The 18,310-nt window shown below is 42.0% G+C and overlaps 1 protein-coding gene across 3 annotated transcripts in view; it reads right to left on the bottom strand.

Moving 5' to 3' along the window:
- Positions 1–18,310, bottom strand: part of bin3 (bridging integrator 3) — a 98,086-nt gene that overhangs the window by 47,467 nt on the left and 32,309 nt on the right. For 2 of the 3 annotated variants that reach the window (XM_060931325.1, XM_060931324.1), the window contains exon 3: positions 1,411–1,451. The exons of the other annotated variant lie outside the window; for it this stretch is intronic. In XM_060931325.1, the coding sequence (XP_060787308.1) occupies positions 1,411–1,451 (41 nt within the window). The remainder of the gene's footprint in view (positions 1–1,410; positions 1,452–18,310) is intronic. 3 annotated transcript variants of the gene reach the window in all.

Below are 18,310 nucleotides of genomic sequence, written 5' to 3' on the forward strand. Positions count from 1 at the left end.
AGTCAGACAGTCAGTCTCAAGACAGTCAGACAGTCAGTCTCAAGACAGTCAGACAGTCAGTCTCAAGACAGTCAGACAGTCAGTCTCAAGACAGACAGACAGTCAGTCTCAAATCAGACAGACAGTCAGTCTCAAATCAGACAGACAGTCAGTCTCAAATCAGACAGACAGTCAGTCTCAAATCAGACAGACAGTCAGTCTCAAATCAGACAGACAGACAGACAGACAGACAGACAGACCAAAATGAGGCTGTGGGATTGATGCAGAAGTTGCTGAAGCCCGATCCAGGTGAGACCCCTTTTAGCCTTTTAAACCCATGGCTTTGCTATTTTGAACTGGGACAATTGTTTCCTCGTCACTGCTGGATTCCGTGTTATTGAGAGTATTTTACTTTCAGCTTCTTGCGTGCGGTAAAAGTTAGCGATAGAGTGTTTTTATATAGTCTATATGGACTATGGTGCATTGCTCGCTCACTTTTGCGATAAACGTATACATGCGCGCTCTCACAGGAAGCAACTCTGGTGTCATGGTGGCTGCGCCGGTTGAACGAAACAGTTCCTTATAAACTACTCTGTTTATTTTCTCTGTTTATTCCACTTCAGACACATAAAAACATTACAGAAACACACACCGTCCTAGAATTGATACGGTGACTAGAATTCAGTTAGTTTTCAGTGATCGATTCCTTTAAAAAGTTACCGTTTACTCCCGGTGTGAAGTGTGCAACACATGACGCATCCTTGATTACAACGGTTCTGCTCAAAACTGGTGAAAACGTGGGCTGGTTTGCTACCTGGCACCAAGGTTTAAAGAATCCTGAATGGAATCGGTTCAAGAACCTGCTCCCTGTTGCTCGAAAAGGGGTATGAAAGACGTTTCATTAGGTTCTGGAGGAAGATGTGGTACCGCATCACAGCATTTTGTCCGAGTATACGAGCACAGTACTGGACCATTACCCGATAGCAGTGTTCATCCCTTTTTTTTTTTTTTTTAAACTTCAGAAATCCAAGTTAACAAATATCACATAATTGAAGTGAAAAAGCATCGTGTGGATCTTATGCCACGACCCCGAATCTCGACAGTTAGCTTATTTTGTACATATTTATTCTTGTTACAAGGGTGAGAGTATTCATCCTGGGAGAATTTCTCCATTTCTTCATTATTATAGCACATATCTGCTAACACAACCTCCTAGAAGCCCAGTGCCAGCCTGAGGGCCTGGTTTGTTCTTTCACAAGAGGACTCATCATATCAAAACTTCTACCTTTATTTATTTTCACACACAACTTTTGTTTTACTTTAATACAGCCAGCCTATTTTGAGACAATATTTGTTTCTGGACACATTTTAAAGTAAAATCTTTCAAGAAATGCTAACGAAAAACACATCGCTGAACACCTGTCAACTTACTTCTGCAGCTTCTCATATTCCCGCTCGAAGTCTCTTTCAACCTGTAGAAGAAACAGAACACACGCATGTAGAGAGAGCAAGAGAGAGAGAGAGATGATTGAAAGAGATGTGTCGGCAAACTGCTCTAGTTTTCCATGCTTGGATTTGTGGATCGGTGGGAAAAGCTGATGTTTGTTAATAACTTGCATCATGGCGTGTATTTGGTTTGACATGAAAACAAAATGGAAGATTAAACAAAACTGTGAGGCCCAAAAAGCAAGCAAAGCAAAAAGTAAAACAAAACAACATCCTCTTTCCATTTTGGAAACGGAGCGGTCATGCAATCCTGGCTCCGGCTGTCCGTGCCACGGTGCCGGTGTGAGTGTGTTAGGATTGTGTGTGTGAAGTGGTGTTTTAAGGTTCCTGTCCTGTGGTTCTTGAGGGCGCATCCTGTAAATAAACAGTTTGCAGGATGGTACCTCGTGGTAGCCGTGCAGACGGCTTCAGTGACGTGCCTGTCTTGTGAACTGCCCACTCGTAGGGTCCGCATTGAGTGTGTGTTATAACAGGAAGGAGACCGAGGAAGGGACCGAGGCGGACAGAGGAACAGAGTGATGACAGAAGGTGGTTTTGCCCCCATCGATACACGGAGAGAGGAAGCACCCACACACGGGCTCGGATGTGACCATACATGTGGCTTGCACCGTTTTATTTGCATGGTTTCAGGGAAGTCCTGTTTGACTAAACGTTTCAGCAAAGCTAAACCAGTATGAAACGGGGCATTTTTAGCAACTTAAAACCAGAGCATCAGCAACACAGCAGCTCACACAGCCGTACCGTGAGAAATCAGATTCGTTTATAATTAGCTGATTAGCTCTCCATCAGAACAATTTGATCTTCCAAACAAAATCAGAATAAAAATCCAAGGAGGAGCAGCGATTTTTGTGCATTGGGGACAAACGGACGGAGCGTGACTGCAATAGCTAATTGGCTGATAGCCGCGTGAGCTAATAAATCAACAATCTTGACTAAACATATCTCGTTTTTAAGCTTCGTATTAAAACTTGCAAGAAAATGCTTGGCTTATCTAGCCTACTAAGTTTCCAGGCAACAAAAACACAGGACTGGGTAGCCGTTACCTGCCCAATCATCTAGCGCATACCAGGCTTGTAGTACTTGACTCTGACTCGTGTCCTAATTTTAAGGACTCATGACTTGACTTGGACGTGTCCATTAACTGCATTTGGACTCGTAAATTGGAGACGAGGACTCGGATTTTTTCTTTAATTTTTGTAACATGCCATAATAATTTGGCATAAGATATTATCTACATTAATTTTTATACTAATTTCGTGCAAAAGAATGCACATTCACCTGTTCATACGTCATGTTCAGGAACAAACTAACGTTAAAGGGATAGTTCGGGATTTTTGACATGAATCTGTATGGCATCCCCATCAATAGTGTCGTGCAAACACACTGACTTACCCCTGACAGCATCCTGTGAGTCCAGTTCTTGTCCAGTTTTGGTCCAGACGATAGTCGTCCGGCAAGTTTGTTGGGGTCACGAAAGTAAAACGTTTTTCATCTCAAAACAGTATGTGTTCAAAAGAGTGATATATTTACATCACAAAACCGTTGTCAAATAAAAAGTCAGACCTCGAAATCGCTTGGCACTATTTTCTCTCCCTTCTTATCACTGCCCGCTGCCGGCTTCATCCGGCAAATAGGAGTCATTCAGGATTCAGCCATGACACGGAGCAAAAACATGGCTGAATCCTGAATGACTCCTATTTGTATAAATAGGGCACTACATAGGCAGCAGTGGTAGTTTCTTTTTCCCTGCCATGGAAGCGCACTTGTATACTGAGGAGGAAAGCAATTTGCATTACAGCCGTGAGGCGGCTCTTCTCGGTTTTCCCTTTCGGGCGCTCTCGTTTTCTGTTAGAATTTGGTAAAGAAAAAAATAATAATAAATATTATTTACCAGCTTACCGGGTCCATGAACATAAATTTGACAGCTAACAAGGTCGGGATATAAACGAATCGAATACAAACCACCCGCCGGGACTCCTACTTATGCGGCTCCAGCTTATCCTTGAAGCTGGAGCCGCAGCTGGATGAAGCCGGCAGCGCGCAGTGATAAGAAGGGAGAGAAAATAGTGCCAAGCGATTTCGAGGTCTGACTTTTTATTTGACAACGGTTTTGTGATGCAAATATATCACTCTTTTGAACACATACTGTTTTGAGACGAAAAACGTTTTACTTTCGTGACCCCAACAAACTTGCCGGACTACTTTCGTCTGGACCAAAACTGGACAAGAACTGGACTCACAGGATGCTGTCAGGGGTAAGTCAGTGTGTTTGCACGACACTATTGATGGGGATGCCATACAGATTCATGTCAAAAATCCCGAACTATCCCTTTAATGGCGCTAGAACGCCCCTAGGATTGTCCGCTTTGCTTATACCAGGGATCCCAGCAGTAATTGAAAAAAATAGAGGAATGTAAGAAACTATCAGCAGGGGTCAAGGGCGCTGCAAGCCCCCTGAAGCTGTTGAGATTTTAACATTTAAAGATGCTATAGAACACATTTTTTACATAGATTTAACATAGAAAAGCAACAGAATTCAACAATAATGTGTATCTATTTGATGCCATATTTTGTAATCAATGACATAAGTGGCAAAAAAAATTTATAAAAATTAGATGAAAATGTAGCTTTGAAGAATATACTACTAACCTGGACACTGTTCCGCTATCTCTTTTATGGACGATATCTTTTTTCCACGACATATTGAATGAAGTTCAACGCATTAGAAATAAAAGCACGAACGGAGTTAAAACACATTTTCTAGCAAATGGGCGCAGCCATATTGTTTTCTCGTTCTATCGCGTACAGTCTCGCGGTATTTAAATCAATTTAACTTCCGAGTGTTCCTGAATGTCAACGAGAACAAACGAAGCTGACAAAAACAACGCTAAACAAGCAAACCAAATCAGAACGTATTCTGCTGGTCATTTTAGTTAAACATATTTTTAACGGATATACAAGAGATTTAAAAAAAAAAAAAAAAAAAACCACCACCACTTTGGCTAGAAAAATGGTGGAATTCCGCTAAATAGCAGACGTCTGGGATCCCCGTTATACAGACTTCTCGTGCAGTGGGGAAAAACGCACTGCTATGCGTTCCATATGTAGAAGAACTATCGAAGAGACGACGGGGACAACCTCAAACTTCAATCGTCATTTGGTAAGACTCCACCCAGAGAAGGAAGTGACATGCTATATTCATTGCTCTGTTGAGAGTGGGCGGGGCTTGCTTGCTGAGTGATGAACTAGCTAGTGTTAACCCTCTCTCATGGTATTTGCCCTGCTGATAGTGGGCGGGGCTTGCTGAGCGATGAACAAGCTTTTTATCTGTAGCCTATTAACTAAAATGGGGCAGTCGAGCAGGAACGTTAGTCCGACACAGTAGCAGAGACGCTTTCACATAAAAGTGGCAACAAAGTCCTTCCCACACCATGTGATGCATAGGGCGGCGCTGATCTCTGTTTCCGTAGCCCTCGGCCTCTCGCCTGTTACATAGCTAGGGTTACAGTCAGAGGTGGACAGTAACGAAGTACATTTACTTGAGTCCTGTACTTAAGTACACTTTTTGAGTATCTGTACTTTGAGTATTTTTTTTTGGAAACTTATGACTTTAACTTCACTACATTTGAAAGGCAAATATCGTACTTTTCACTCCACTACATTTCTGTCAAAGTCCTCGTTACTCATTACTATGAAGCAGCTTTGAAAGTGGATGTTTTTTTATTTTATTTTCTAAAACATGATGGGTTTTTTCGCAGGCGACACTGAGACAGCTTATCAGTAATCACTAGGGTCACGTCACGTCCATAGACTATAAAACCAAGTTCAGTAATTTCTCAGCAACATTATTTGAACACGATCAGTTGATGGCAGAATGGAAGGAGGTGGTTCTTCTGGAGAATGCACACACACCCGTGGCCATACCTAGAACCCATGTTTCAGTTTTCTGAAAGGATTAAAGATTCATTTCGTTTTAAATGTTTGCTTTGTTTGCCTAAAACGAACCACATCACGGCCTACAAAAATTCGCCATCCGACCTGCGGAAGGATATTGAGGTATATAAATGTTTTATTCCAAGAGAAAGCTTGCAACGAAGTTGTCTGTGCTTTTAGAGCTAGCGATAACGTTGCAATAGCTATGCAGTCTGGTTAGTCAGATGACTTTCTGTGGATTTGCTCGTCAAGTTGCCCTAGCCTTGTCCACGGCTAACGTTTACACATAGCTAGTTAATTTGGACACTGTTAGTTAGCATGTACAAACGGAGTTACACGAACATGAATAATGTTAATTTATCTGAAGTCCTTTCGATGTTTTAGCATAATTTTGCCAAATAAACAGAATGTAGAAATCTTTTATAGTAGCATTAGCTACCCAATATGATTTTGAGTTTGAAAAGCGTTTGCTGGCATGTCCGGTGGAGCTTCACTGACTAGCTAGCTTAACATTAAACCACCATGTTGGCACATGTTCATTTTGTGAATTCACATTTCTGTCTTTGGTAACGGCATTAGGTTTTGTAAGCGTTGTGGCAATAATACAACGATGCGTTGACAGAAAATGTACTTTTAATACTTAAGTATTTTTAAAAGCAAGTACTTCGGTACTTTAACTTAAGTAAAAAATTGACTGTACTACTTTCACTTGTATCGGAGTAACATTTGACCAGTGGGATCTGTACTCTGACTTCATTACTTAAGTTGGGTACTTTGTCCACCTCTGGTTACAGTGGGGGGTGGGTCCTCTGGTAGCCACGAGAGTTTGACTCCCTACTCGCATCTGTATTGCAGCGTACCTTGCCAGATGGCAATAGGTACCATTTTTATGATGGTCTTTGGTATGACCTGACCGGGAGTAGAACTCACGATCTCCCGATCAAGAGGAGGACACGCTAACCACTAGGCCAACTCGCGGTAAAAGTGGCAACAGCTACCGTCAAATGGTGCAGTTGGAGTCTTGTTCTTGGACTCGAAATTTTCTTTAATGGTTTGGACTCGACTTAAGACTGGACTTGGACACGAGGTTTAGTGACTCGACTACAAACACTGACCAGAACCACTCTTTACAACCGTGGTGAGCTGAAAAGCATCTCAAAAAGCACAACATATCAAACCTTGAGGCAGGTTTGCAACTCTATCCGGTTCCTCTCCTGTCGACCAAGAACAGGAATCGGAGGCTACGCTGGGCAAAGGGCACTGTACTTAATCCTGCGTTTTAATAAAATGTTTCACCAGGTTTGATGCATTATCCAACTTCTCAATTACCAGATTAAGGCATTTATTGCGCGGTTCTTGACTACTGTCTTACAAAGCACAGCTGGACGAACTTGAACATGCTTGCTGACTTTTTTCTTCTTTATATTATTTAATAGTTTTAATAAGGTGTTATGATATAACTTTTGTCCCAAATATTGAAGCTAGGTAATAACTGACGAGGCAATCGAGCAGTAACGTTAATCCAACACAGTAGCAGAGACGGTTTCACATAAATGCAGCAACAGCCACCGTCAAATGGTGCGGTTGGAGTCTTGTTCTCAGACTCGACTCGAAATTTTCTTTAAATGACTTGAACACTGGGGCCTCGAGACTGAACTTGGACTCGACAACACTAGCAAATATATTTATGCCTTGTCCATGCCAAGGTTCACTTGTATTTCCAGTGGACACTGGTTTGTTGATTGAGGCTCCCTCGATGATGCTACCTGATAAATTCACAAAAGAAAACAGGCTCAAGTCCTCTTAAATCAACCCTTTTGAAACGCCAACAGGACGTCAGCTTATTGAGATGGAACTCGGCTCTTGATATGATGGCTTTTTTGAAAGCCGGTTCACATTTGCCCTCTTGGAGAGACAGTAGGAATGTTCAGACACACAATAATTAAACTTCCTGTGGAAGATGTTTTGAGTGCTGAGACAGCCGCTGTCCTGTCGATTCCGGAACGGTCCTTGTGGTGAGCGCACTGGGAAACATTTACAGGCCATCATGTCCAATGCCACACAGAGTTCTGCTCAATTTCGGTGAAAAGGTCTTGTCGGTCTTCAAGAATGTCAAGGGAAATTCTAGCTACAGCCATTTTCTTGGCTGATATGAAATTATATGAACCAAGTGCGGTCTACGTGCATCTCTGAATTCCAAACCAAGAAACATTCTGGTTCAGTGATTAGCGTTAACATTTTCACAACACTGATGCAACTGGTGAACAGGCTGCTACAGTGCTTTGCACAAATATTCACCCCCATGTTTGTAGTATTATAAACAGTTATAAGAGAAGCTGTTCCTAGGACAATCATTGCCTCCACAATCTGGGCTTTATGGAAGGAGTACAGAGTTGTAGAAAACTCTCTTGGGAGTTTGTCAAAAAGCATTCTGGAGATTCAGCAAACATGGGGAAAAGGTTCCCTGTCTGAGGAGACCAAAAACGAGCTTTTTACTTTTAGCACAAACGCAACATTGCTCATTATTCGGAGAACACCATCCCTACAGTGAAGCATGGTGGTGGCAGCATCACATGGAGCGTTACCCTTGGTCACGTGGTTGTTTCTCTGACTAACAACCACCTTCTCTGGTTAACTGCTTTCTTTTATAATAGATTTAATGGTGGTGCTCAAATTCTGGGATTTTTTTTTCCCCCGATCACCAAACCCTGATTGGTACGTCTCCAGAATTTCATACATGAATTAAATGGTTGTTTAGGTACATTCTTTAACAAACTCTAGCACCATTGGAGCAGGCACATTTATATCAATATCACCACACACTTTAAAGGTAGACTGCCTTACAGATTTTTTCAAGTGTAGGTCATAAAAAGACGTTTCCCCGACACCCAATTATTTTTGTTTAACGGACCAACTGAATTCGAAATCACAGACTTCCAATTTTTATTTTTTAAAACAGAACAATTAATGAATTTAAGGCCATGTGGCCCTAAATTCTCCACTATTTTTCCTGCTTCACCATGACCCAATTCAAGAGATGACATGCGTCACATGGTGGGCTTTCCCCGTTCGTGCAAGGCATTTTGAGATACAAATTTGAAACAGGAGCGAAAAACGGAAGACGTGAGTGAGTGTGCGAATGAAATGTGAAAAGACCGACAGTAACAGAAAGCGAGAAGAAAAGACGCTGTATTGTGAAGGAAAGGAAACGCAACGCAGGACCAAACTAACAAATATCGACGATCAGCAGAGACGGTGGGATGATCAAAGGTAAACTTACGCATGCGCACATGCCCTTCCTCGGTTTGCTTGAACCGGGCAATCTCTCGCACGTTATTTACTCGGGAATCTCCTCAAATTAAATAACTTCCCAGCCACAGAATGGCCGGATATTTTATGAGATATTACAGAAATAAACATATCACAATTAGGGATGGCGAAAACTAAAAAAAAATCTTGACCGACCACCGAGCCTCATTAGCCGGTTAAAGTCGGTTAACCTACGAGTTTAAACAGGGATGCAAACGGCGCGCCTTTGTCACGGCTCGTGCAGATCCGTTTTTTTTTTTTTTTTTTTGGGGGGGGGGGGGGGGCGTTGGAGTGTCTGAATAATTTAATCAGAGTAAATTCTGTTATTAAAATTACTCCATAAGCAAATGCCGTTACAGTCCATGAAAAAGCCGTGAAAAAGTCAGCATCTGCGCCTTTAGTTTGTGTGGAGAGATACGATCTGCAATAACATGCATTGTTGGCTAAAGACCGAAACATACTTTCAGAATGCACTGGCCAAGGCAGGACTAAACTCCATGTGCCTTCTAATAATAATTAAAAAAAAAAAAAAAAAAAAACAATAGTAATTTGTAAGCTAAAAAGCCTGTGTCTACACTTTTTTTCTTCCGCCGAGTGGCAGCTGTGTTCAACTGGGGCGGGAGGGCGGGACATGACTGAATGGGTGTTTCTGATTTGTCAGCTGTCTTTAACTGGGGCGGGAGGGCGGGACATGACTGAATGGGTGTTTCTGATTTGTCAGCTGTCGTCCTTACACCGCTTGGCATGGCCCAAGCGTTTACAAAACACAGAATTCCAGGTTCTCCGCTCCAAAATCAGCAGCTTCAAAACGATTGATTTTTTTTTTTTCACCGACAACCAAAAAAAAAATTAACCGGTTGACGTTGATTCGGTCAACCACCGGTCAAACGGTCATCGGTTAACATCCCTAATCACAATGACCAAATTTCAGAGAGAACTAAAATTTTAGCGATTTTATTAAAATTGAAAGGCCGCCTCACTTTAATTGCATACATTCAACTAATTGAATGACCTGTAGTTTAGGGATTTCACAGGAATGTGGGGTGATGGTTGCGGACAGAACTTTTTAATTTTCATTTGCAAAATTTCATAATTTTGCTAATTGTATTCCTTCCATTCAGTATTGTGGCACTCTGTGTATATTTCAAGTAAGTCCATTTCAATTCCATATCCAGTACGAGTCCAAAAAAAAAAAGTTTCTACACAATACTGAAGACATCAAAACTATGAAATAACATCTGGAGCGTATATGGGATTGTGTGTTAAAAACATAGGGCGGCGTAGTGGTTAGCACTATTGCCTCACAGCAAGAAGGTTCTGGGTTTGAGCCCAGTGGCTGACGGGGGCTTTTCTGTGTGGAGTTTGCATGTTCTCCCCGTGTCCGCGTGGGTTTCCTCCGGGTGCTCCGGTTTCCCCCACAGTCCAAAGACATGCAGGTTAGACTAATTGCTGGCTCTAAATTGACAGTAGGTGTGAATGTGAATGGTTGTTTGTCTCTGTGTCAGCCCTGTGATGACCTGGTGACTTGTCCAGGGTGTACCCCGCCTCTCATCCATAGTCAGCTGGGATAGGCTCCAGCTTCACCGAGACCCTGCACAGGATAAGCGGTTACGGATAAAGGATGGATAAAAATGTTTCATATTTTAGATTTTTCAAAGTATCCAGCGTTTACCTTGATGATACTTTACACACTATTAGCATTATCTTAACCAGCTTCATGAGGTAGTCACCTGGAATGCTTTTCAATTGACCGGTGTGCCTCGTCAAATGTTAATTAGCAGACGAGTTTCTTGCCTTCTGAATGCGTTTGAGATCAAACCATAAACAGCCCTGTTCCACAACTGTAGTCATCCATGCATATTGTTAAGAACTGCTTGACTAAGTAAAGAGAAATGACATCCATCATTACTTTAAAGTGCACATCACGGGTAAATTCAGGAGCAAGATCAATGTAATTCTCCTATTTTATATTAAACTTTGGTCAAATATCTGTCACATTTTAAGCATTTTTTTTTACCTTCCGCAATACCAGAAAAACTCAGTTGAAATCAAGCCATTTGAGGCGAATTGGTCCGCCTCTGAAAAAACTTGGCATTTGGATTTCCTGGCAAACATTGATTTTCGTGACGTCGCGTGCGGGACGCCTCCCTCTGAATCCTACGTCAGCGCTGGTTTGTTTATGAGAAAACGACCTGGTGGTTTTCTGCAGATTTCTTCAACGTTATCGTGTAATCATTAAAATGGTTAACAGATGTATTGTAGGAGGGCGTAGCAACACCAATCTTGATGGGATTAATACTCATCGTTTTGCAAATGACCGGACAATGAGAGAGAAATAGGAGCGCTTGGTCTACACAGGCTGTGCACTGAAACCGTGCAAAGCTCGCGCAGCCTGCTGGCGCTTCCGCAGATAATCTGGCTCCAGACTCCCTTGGGATTTTTCCAGACGCATTTTGTTATTTTATTTTTTTCTGCTGTAGACAGATGGCCTTGTGCAAAATTACCCTTCTGGATGAGTGTGTAAAGGGACATACTTTCATATAAAAAAAAAAACAAAAACGAATTTGGTCCAGGATATGCACTTTAAAGGAGAACTGAAGTCATTTTTAAACTTGCTTCTCTTAATTAACGTGTTATTCAATTACGTTTTTGGTTTTAGTAACCTTATATCGTGACTCGTATTGGGAACTAGTTACAATTAATTATACTTATCGGCCTGTTCGGTTTTTAGCCACGTTGAATTTAGTTCGTTTGGTCCACGGCAGGTGTCGCTTATCTGCGCGATCTTCACGAGACTTGTGTGAGACTTCGAACCGTGAAGTGTCAGCCAGGTGTCAGTGCCGCCATTTTGAAAACGGTTTTCCAAAAGAAGTATTGCACAAAAACGAGTTTAAATTACGATTACTGCCTACTTTTTTCAAACTTTCCTGATTGCTATCAAAACAAACAAAACTTCCGGCTTGATTACATCAGCATTCAAAAGAGGGCACAAGCGTCTTTTGACAACCTGTGTCTGAAATCGCTCCCTACCAGGGCTCTACATTAACTTTTGAAACCACTTGTCCTGTCGGGCAAGTTGAAAGGAAATTTACTCGTCCGAATGTGAAGTTGACTTGTCCGAAGAAATATTTGAGAGGAAAAAAAAAAAAACTACACTACCGTTCAAAAGTTTGGGGTCACTTTGAAATGTCCTTATTTTTGAAAGAAAAGCACTGTTCTTTTCAATGAAGATCACTTTAAACTAATCAGAAATCCACTCTATACATTGCTAATGTGGTAAATGACTATTCTAGCTGCAAATGTCTGGTTTTTGGTGCAATATCTCCATAGGTGTATAGAGGCCCATTTCCAGCAACTCTCACTCCAGTGTTCTAATGGTACAATGTGTTTGCTCATTGCCTCAGAAGGCTAATGGATGATTAGAAAACCCTTGTACAATCATGTTAGCGCAGCTGAAAACAGTTGAGCTCTTTAGAGAAGCTATAAAACTGACCTTCCTTTGAGCAGATTGAGTTTCTGGAGCATCACATTTGTGGGGTCGATTAAATGCTCAAAATGGCCAGAAAAATGTCTTGACTATATTTTCTATTCATTTTACAACTTATGGTGGTAAATAAAAGTGTGACTTTTCATGGAAAACACAAAATTGTCTGGGTGACCCCAAACTTTTGAACGGTAGTGTATTTGTAACCCAACAATCTTAATTGCATTTGTTTCCGAATTCATCCACCTGGGGCGTCGTGGCTCAGGTGGATAAGGCACCATACCATAAATCTGGGGACCCGGGTTCGATTCCGACCCGAGGTCATTTCCCGATCCCTCCCAGTCTCTCTCTCCCGGTCATTTCCTGTCTCTACACTGTCCTATACAATAAAGGTGAAAAAAAGCCCAAAAAAAAACTTGGGGGGGAAAAAAAAAAGTAATCAATACTTGATGTAGACCCCTTCGCAGTAAACGTCATTCATACGTAAGCGGAAATTGGGCGCGCAGCCTGGACCTAAAAAAGACTCAGAAATGCCTAGTTGTTGTGTTGTCGGGTGTCAGAATCGTAGCAGTGATGGGGTTAAAATGTTCAGAATTCCAGCAGGATCTCACCCATTCCAAAAAAAAAAAAAAAAATTGCCGACGTCTATGACTACAAGCCATCAAACGTGTAGACTGGGATAAAAGCACCATCAAAAATGCGCGGGTTTGCAGCGCCCACTTCATCACAGGTAAGATCAGGCTATTTATTAAATCTTTCTTTTTTATTCTTTCTAGTCTTCGTTTATTGATGTAGCAAAATACTTTGGTAATGTTTGTCTGATTAGCTGGGTCATAGTTACACAATGTAATGAATATTGTTAGCATGTTAACTTAGCTTTGCATGCAATTTTGTTTGTAGGAGAGGTCTCGCTTGACTCAAGCAGTCCAGATTTTGTGCCATCGTTATTTGTGTATGCCGAAAATCACAATTTTAAAGCAAGGATGGAAAGGTAAAATTGTGTGCCCTCACTCTAAATGCCAACTTACGCTGACTGCTCTAACCTAGCTCCCGCCCCATTCAGTTTCATTTCTGGTCTCTGCCTCTCGCTTTTTACGCAGCTCTGATTTCTCTTAGCTGCACTCTTTACACTATCATTCCTTTCATGCCATTACCTCCTGCAAATTGTTGTTTAGTGTTGGTATTTGCTGTTGTAGCTAAAGCCACATTGCCATCACATCACTGGCATAATTTGATTAAAACAAAATGAATATGAATGCCCCATTGTTAATCAAGTTGTACATGCCCGCACATAATCATATGCATCTAAACTAAAGACTTGTAGGCACGAAGTTTTTCGTGGGTGTACACTGAAGTCTTGTCAATAAGGTACGAGTATATATCTGGCCATTGTATACCAGGGAACTTACTAACATCGTCCGTCCACTCTTTAATTAAATACGGATCCGGTAGGCGATGTCCACTTGTTAGAGTTAACTTATTTATGTAGCATTCTCGATCATGTAACGACAATTGTTTTGCATAATCTGACAGCTCATAATGCCGGTCTATGGGCAGCGCCATTGTTTCTGGGTCCAGGCTGCGCACGCATCCTGGCAACGGTCGGTTTGTTTACAAACATGCGAAGGGGTCTATACTGAGGCAAAAGTTCAAAAATATAGTAAAACAGACTGATTGATACCATAATTCACCAATTATTATGCTGAAGTTCAGAAGCAATATATTCCAATAGAGTAGAAATTATGAACATAAAATTTTAAGAACAAAATAACTATACTATGAGATCCAGAAACACTAACCATTATATATGCACAGATCAGTACTCTGCAGTTCAGTAACAAATATCACAAAAACTAACATCATAAAATTTATGACTTTATGAGATATCACTCATAGTTTGGATAAGAGAAACAAATAATGCTACAAATAAAAACTGATAACAAAATTGACTAATTAATACTGTAAATCACTATTATACACTGAAATCTAGTTATCAAATGATAAGATAATATATCTTATGAAAACCTCCACACCTCTATTGACTCACAGATGAATGGATACAAATAAAGTTTCTATTCATCTTCACCTATCAACCCTTGAGTTCTGCTCCATCAATTGGACTCCATCAATCATTAATTTATTTATGAGAAATTGAAAACCAGAAAATTAAAATTATATACATTTTCATTTTTAGGGCGGCACGGTGGTGTAGTGGTTAGCGCTGTCGCCTCACAGCAAGAAGGTCCGGGTTCGAGCCCTGTGGCCGGCGAGGGCCTTTCTGTGTGGAGTTTGCATGTTCTCCCTGTGTCCGCGTGGGTTTCCTCCGGGTGCTCCGGTTTCCCCCACAGTCCAAAGACATGCAGGTTAGGTTAACTGGTGACTCTAAATTGAGCGTAGGTGTGAATGTGAGTGTGAATGGTTGTCTGTGTCTATGTGTCAGCCCTGTGATGACCTGGCGACTTGTCCAGGGTGTACCCCGCCTTTCGCCTGTAGTCAGCTGGGATAGGCTCCAGCTTGCCTGCGACCCTGTAGAACAGGATAAAGCGGCTAGAGATAATGAGATGAGATTTTCATTTTTAAATTATTAATTTTGAATATATATATCCTCCACTGATTAACTGTTGTCTAATTATCCAGTGTGGCTCCTGTATGGTATTTAATTAGCCTGGCAAGCCAGACTAAATGTGAATATTTAGTCTGGCCTCAATCCGTAGACATTTCCGAAGGGGGTGGGAGGAACAAACCGCTGCCTTTCAAACTGTCTCTGTGCGTATAGAGGGCTACCGCATGACGTCACCGCGCCGCGAGATTTTGTTAGGCGCCATATTGGAAGACCAAGTACATACACTCACAATATAAAACAAAGTACGAGCGAGAGTAAAGTGACACGATGGATGATAATTCTGGTTATGTGAGTACATTACCAGCTGCAGAAAGGGCACGGTATGTGGAGAAACTGGCTGTGATTGATGGGTTTGACCCATATGATAAGACTCGCGGCAAGGGAGAATGGAAACATAAGGAGGACCGGACACCAATTCTGCCATCCGTTTGCTACCCAGACATTGTAAACTATTTGTTGTTTACACCCAGTCCCTACACTGCTGATGACTTGAAGGCCTACAAAGGGCTACAGGCTTACAATTATGTTGTTAGCGGCTTAAGGCCCGGTCACACAGCGCTTTACGGCTTTATCACGGCCAAAACCCGTCAAAAAGTGCTCTCCCGTGAAGCAGACGATGTTGTTCGTGTTGATGTCGAAGTTAAGACGTGTTACAGCCTCATCGCGTCTGTAGCACTGCCGATCACGTGTTGAGCGCGGACGTAAAACGGGCACTCCACTGCCATAGCACTGCCAAATCACGGGTAACCGCGGCTCAGCGTCGTTGGAAGAGCGGCTTGCTGCGCATATAAAAGCGGTCGCGCACGGCTGGTCTTCACAGTTGCCGATCCAGATCTTTTAGGCTGGTGTCAGTCTCTGCACAATTTCATCGTACATCGCAGGAGGCATCCTCAAAGTTCTGAAAGGCTCTTGGATCTTCGTTACGCAGCTCGACCATGAGACGGTCGTAAAGCCCAAGCTGAGGTCTCCTCGCAATCCAGTCACGCACCCAGATGTTCCGTACCACCCTCCTCCTCCTCCTCCTCCTCCTTCTTCTTCTCTCAGCAAGGATATGTTGAGCCTGTATCAGTTGGTTCTGTTGGTGCTGGAGCATTAAGATGAGGACATCACAGCGTTGAGGGTTCATGTTCACCCCTTGACATCTAGACTGCAAGTGCCGAGGTCTCAGAAAATTACGGTATTTACATGCCGCAAATCAGAAGTGATGCAGAAGTGATTAGACAGTGATCAATCGAATTTAGAACTTGTTTGAGACGTCGTTTAACGAGCTTAGACAGTGCTATGTACGCGGAAAAATCCATTTCTCAGTGATAAGCCGCTAAACACACGCTATATCCCGTGATACCAACGCGTAACACCCGTCCGATGACCGTGCTCTGCCCGTGATAGACCGCCAAACTTTCGCGTCTTACCACGTCTCCCCAAGTTTTAATAACGGCTGGGACACTGATTATCACGCGTTTTTCACGTGTGTTGCACATCTTTACCACGTGTGCCGGCCGTGGTTGTCCGCGGTCTAAAGTTTTGAGCAGTCCAAAACTTTTTGCCGCGTCCGACGCCGTTCCGATTTTCCCCTGCGTCCTGTCACGTCTGTATATCGACTGTAACACGTCTTAACTTCGACATCAACACGAACAACATCGTCTGCTTCACGGGAGAGCACTTTTTGACGGGTTTTGGCCGTGATAAAGCCGTAAAGCGCTGTGTGACCGGGCCTTTAGTTCATGATATTACAGCTGTTGTTAAGAATAACCTACACATAGTTATGGCCAAGGTAATCTTGTTGATATTTATCTTTTAATAATATATATCTTTTCAGTTGAAAAATTAATACTTTTTGTTACTATTAAGGTATCCATAATTTAGGTTAATTTATCCAAATTATACATATGTATTTATGATATATGCCTACACAACAACTATGCTTTATTTATATAATAGGAGGGAGAGCAAGTCCCAAACCATCCTAAATTATTATTAAATTGTAGAAGTCTGGGAGGCTTGCTCCTCATACAGTTATCAACTTGGGGCCAATTTAGCATGTTTTAAATCTGAATTTCTTGCGTTTGCTTACCTCAAAGTGTCCGCAGATCATGCACAGACTTGTCCATTATATCCACAGTTTTTTGCCAAGTCTCTCACAGGTTTCTTTCAAGTCTACTGTTGGGCCAATAAATCATGAAACAGCTCAGATTTGTTTGTTTAAGTCGTTTGCCACTCCACTTTATTCTCATGGGTTCACATACCGCTGCCGTTATTTCCCCCTAATCACGAGTTTGTTGGTCTTCCAAAACGGCGCAGGGTCTGTTTACTTCCGGTTTCAGGTGACGTCAGTGAAAGGGGTCTATAGGCCAACGCTCTGACCAATCAGCGCAACAGTGACTGTGACGTAGTCAGAGCGACAGAAAGCAGTGGGGGAGGCCTTGAAATAAATAATTTTTCAAAATGCGTATTAATTAATAAACAGGTTCTAGATATTAAGAAGTTTGGAGATAATGACCACAAGTTTGGAGTCTGTACCACATACATTCATTTTTTTCCCCCCAAGTGTTTTTCAAGTGTTTGCTTAAACTGTTTTTGAGAGTTTTTATTTAGTGGTGTTTGGTGAAATAATTTCCCTTAAATTTAAAATAACGGGAAAATAAGAAACAATCAAAAAGTAATGTTTCAAAGCTGTTTATTAATTCTTCGTACTGCACAAACTAGCCCCATCCTTTTGGCTACGAGCGGAGCCAGCTGGTAGATCAGACTTTTGCCATAGCCGGTCGGCAAAACAGCGAAAACGTCCTTCTTGAAAAGGAATGAGCGGAGAGCCTCTTCCTGCTCATGTTTCAACGAAAACTCCAAGTCTAATTCTTCTAAAACTGATTCCAAAGCGGAGTCAAACGTGCGCTGTTCACTAGCCGTAGCCATCTTTCCTGCTGTGCTTTCTCCAGCGTCGCGCAGCTTTGTCGTCACTCCTGCAAAAGCCCGCCCAAAGAATCCAAACAAAAACCTTGTGTTGTGATTGGCGGGCACGATTTGATGCCCGGGGTGTTTTTGTTTATATGGTGCGAGGCTAGACCCACTCGCTAGGCAAAAATATTTTTGGCCGCTAGGCGGGTGGGTCTAGTTTACAAGGCTAGTATTTAATGGTCAAAAAAAAAAAGAATTTCAAATAATCCATAATTATATCTAAATTATAGAGCCCTATGTTTCAAATCCCTAAACTCCCATTACTAATTAGTTAATTAATACAGCTGGTAACCTAAATAGCAGCCATTTGACAGCTTGGTATTTCATAGATAACTTTCCCCACTCCTACCTCACTTCCTGTCAATCCACACGCATGCAGGCGCACGTTCCCCGCCAGCACACGCTCGGCTATATAACGAACACCAACAACAACTCAGAGATTTGGAAATTACCGCACACTCAACGTAAATGTACAGTCGAATAATGATCCCGCCAACAGAAATGTTAACAAACCCACGTGT

This window comes from Neoarius graeffei, chromosome 10 (assembly GCF_027579695.1).
Source record: "Neoarius graeffei isolate fNeoGra1 chromosome 10, fNeoGra1.pri, whole genome shotgun sequence".
Lineage (NCBI taxonomy): Eukaryota > Metazoa > Chordata > Actinopteri > Siluriformes > Ariidae > Neoarius > Neoarius graeffei.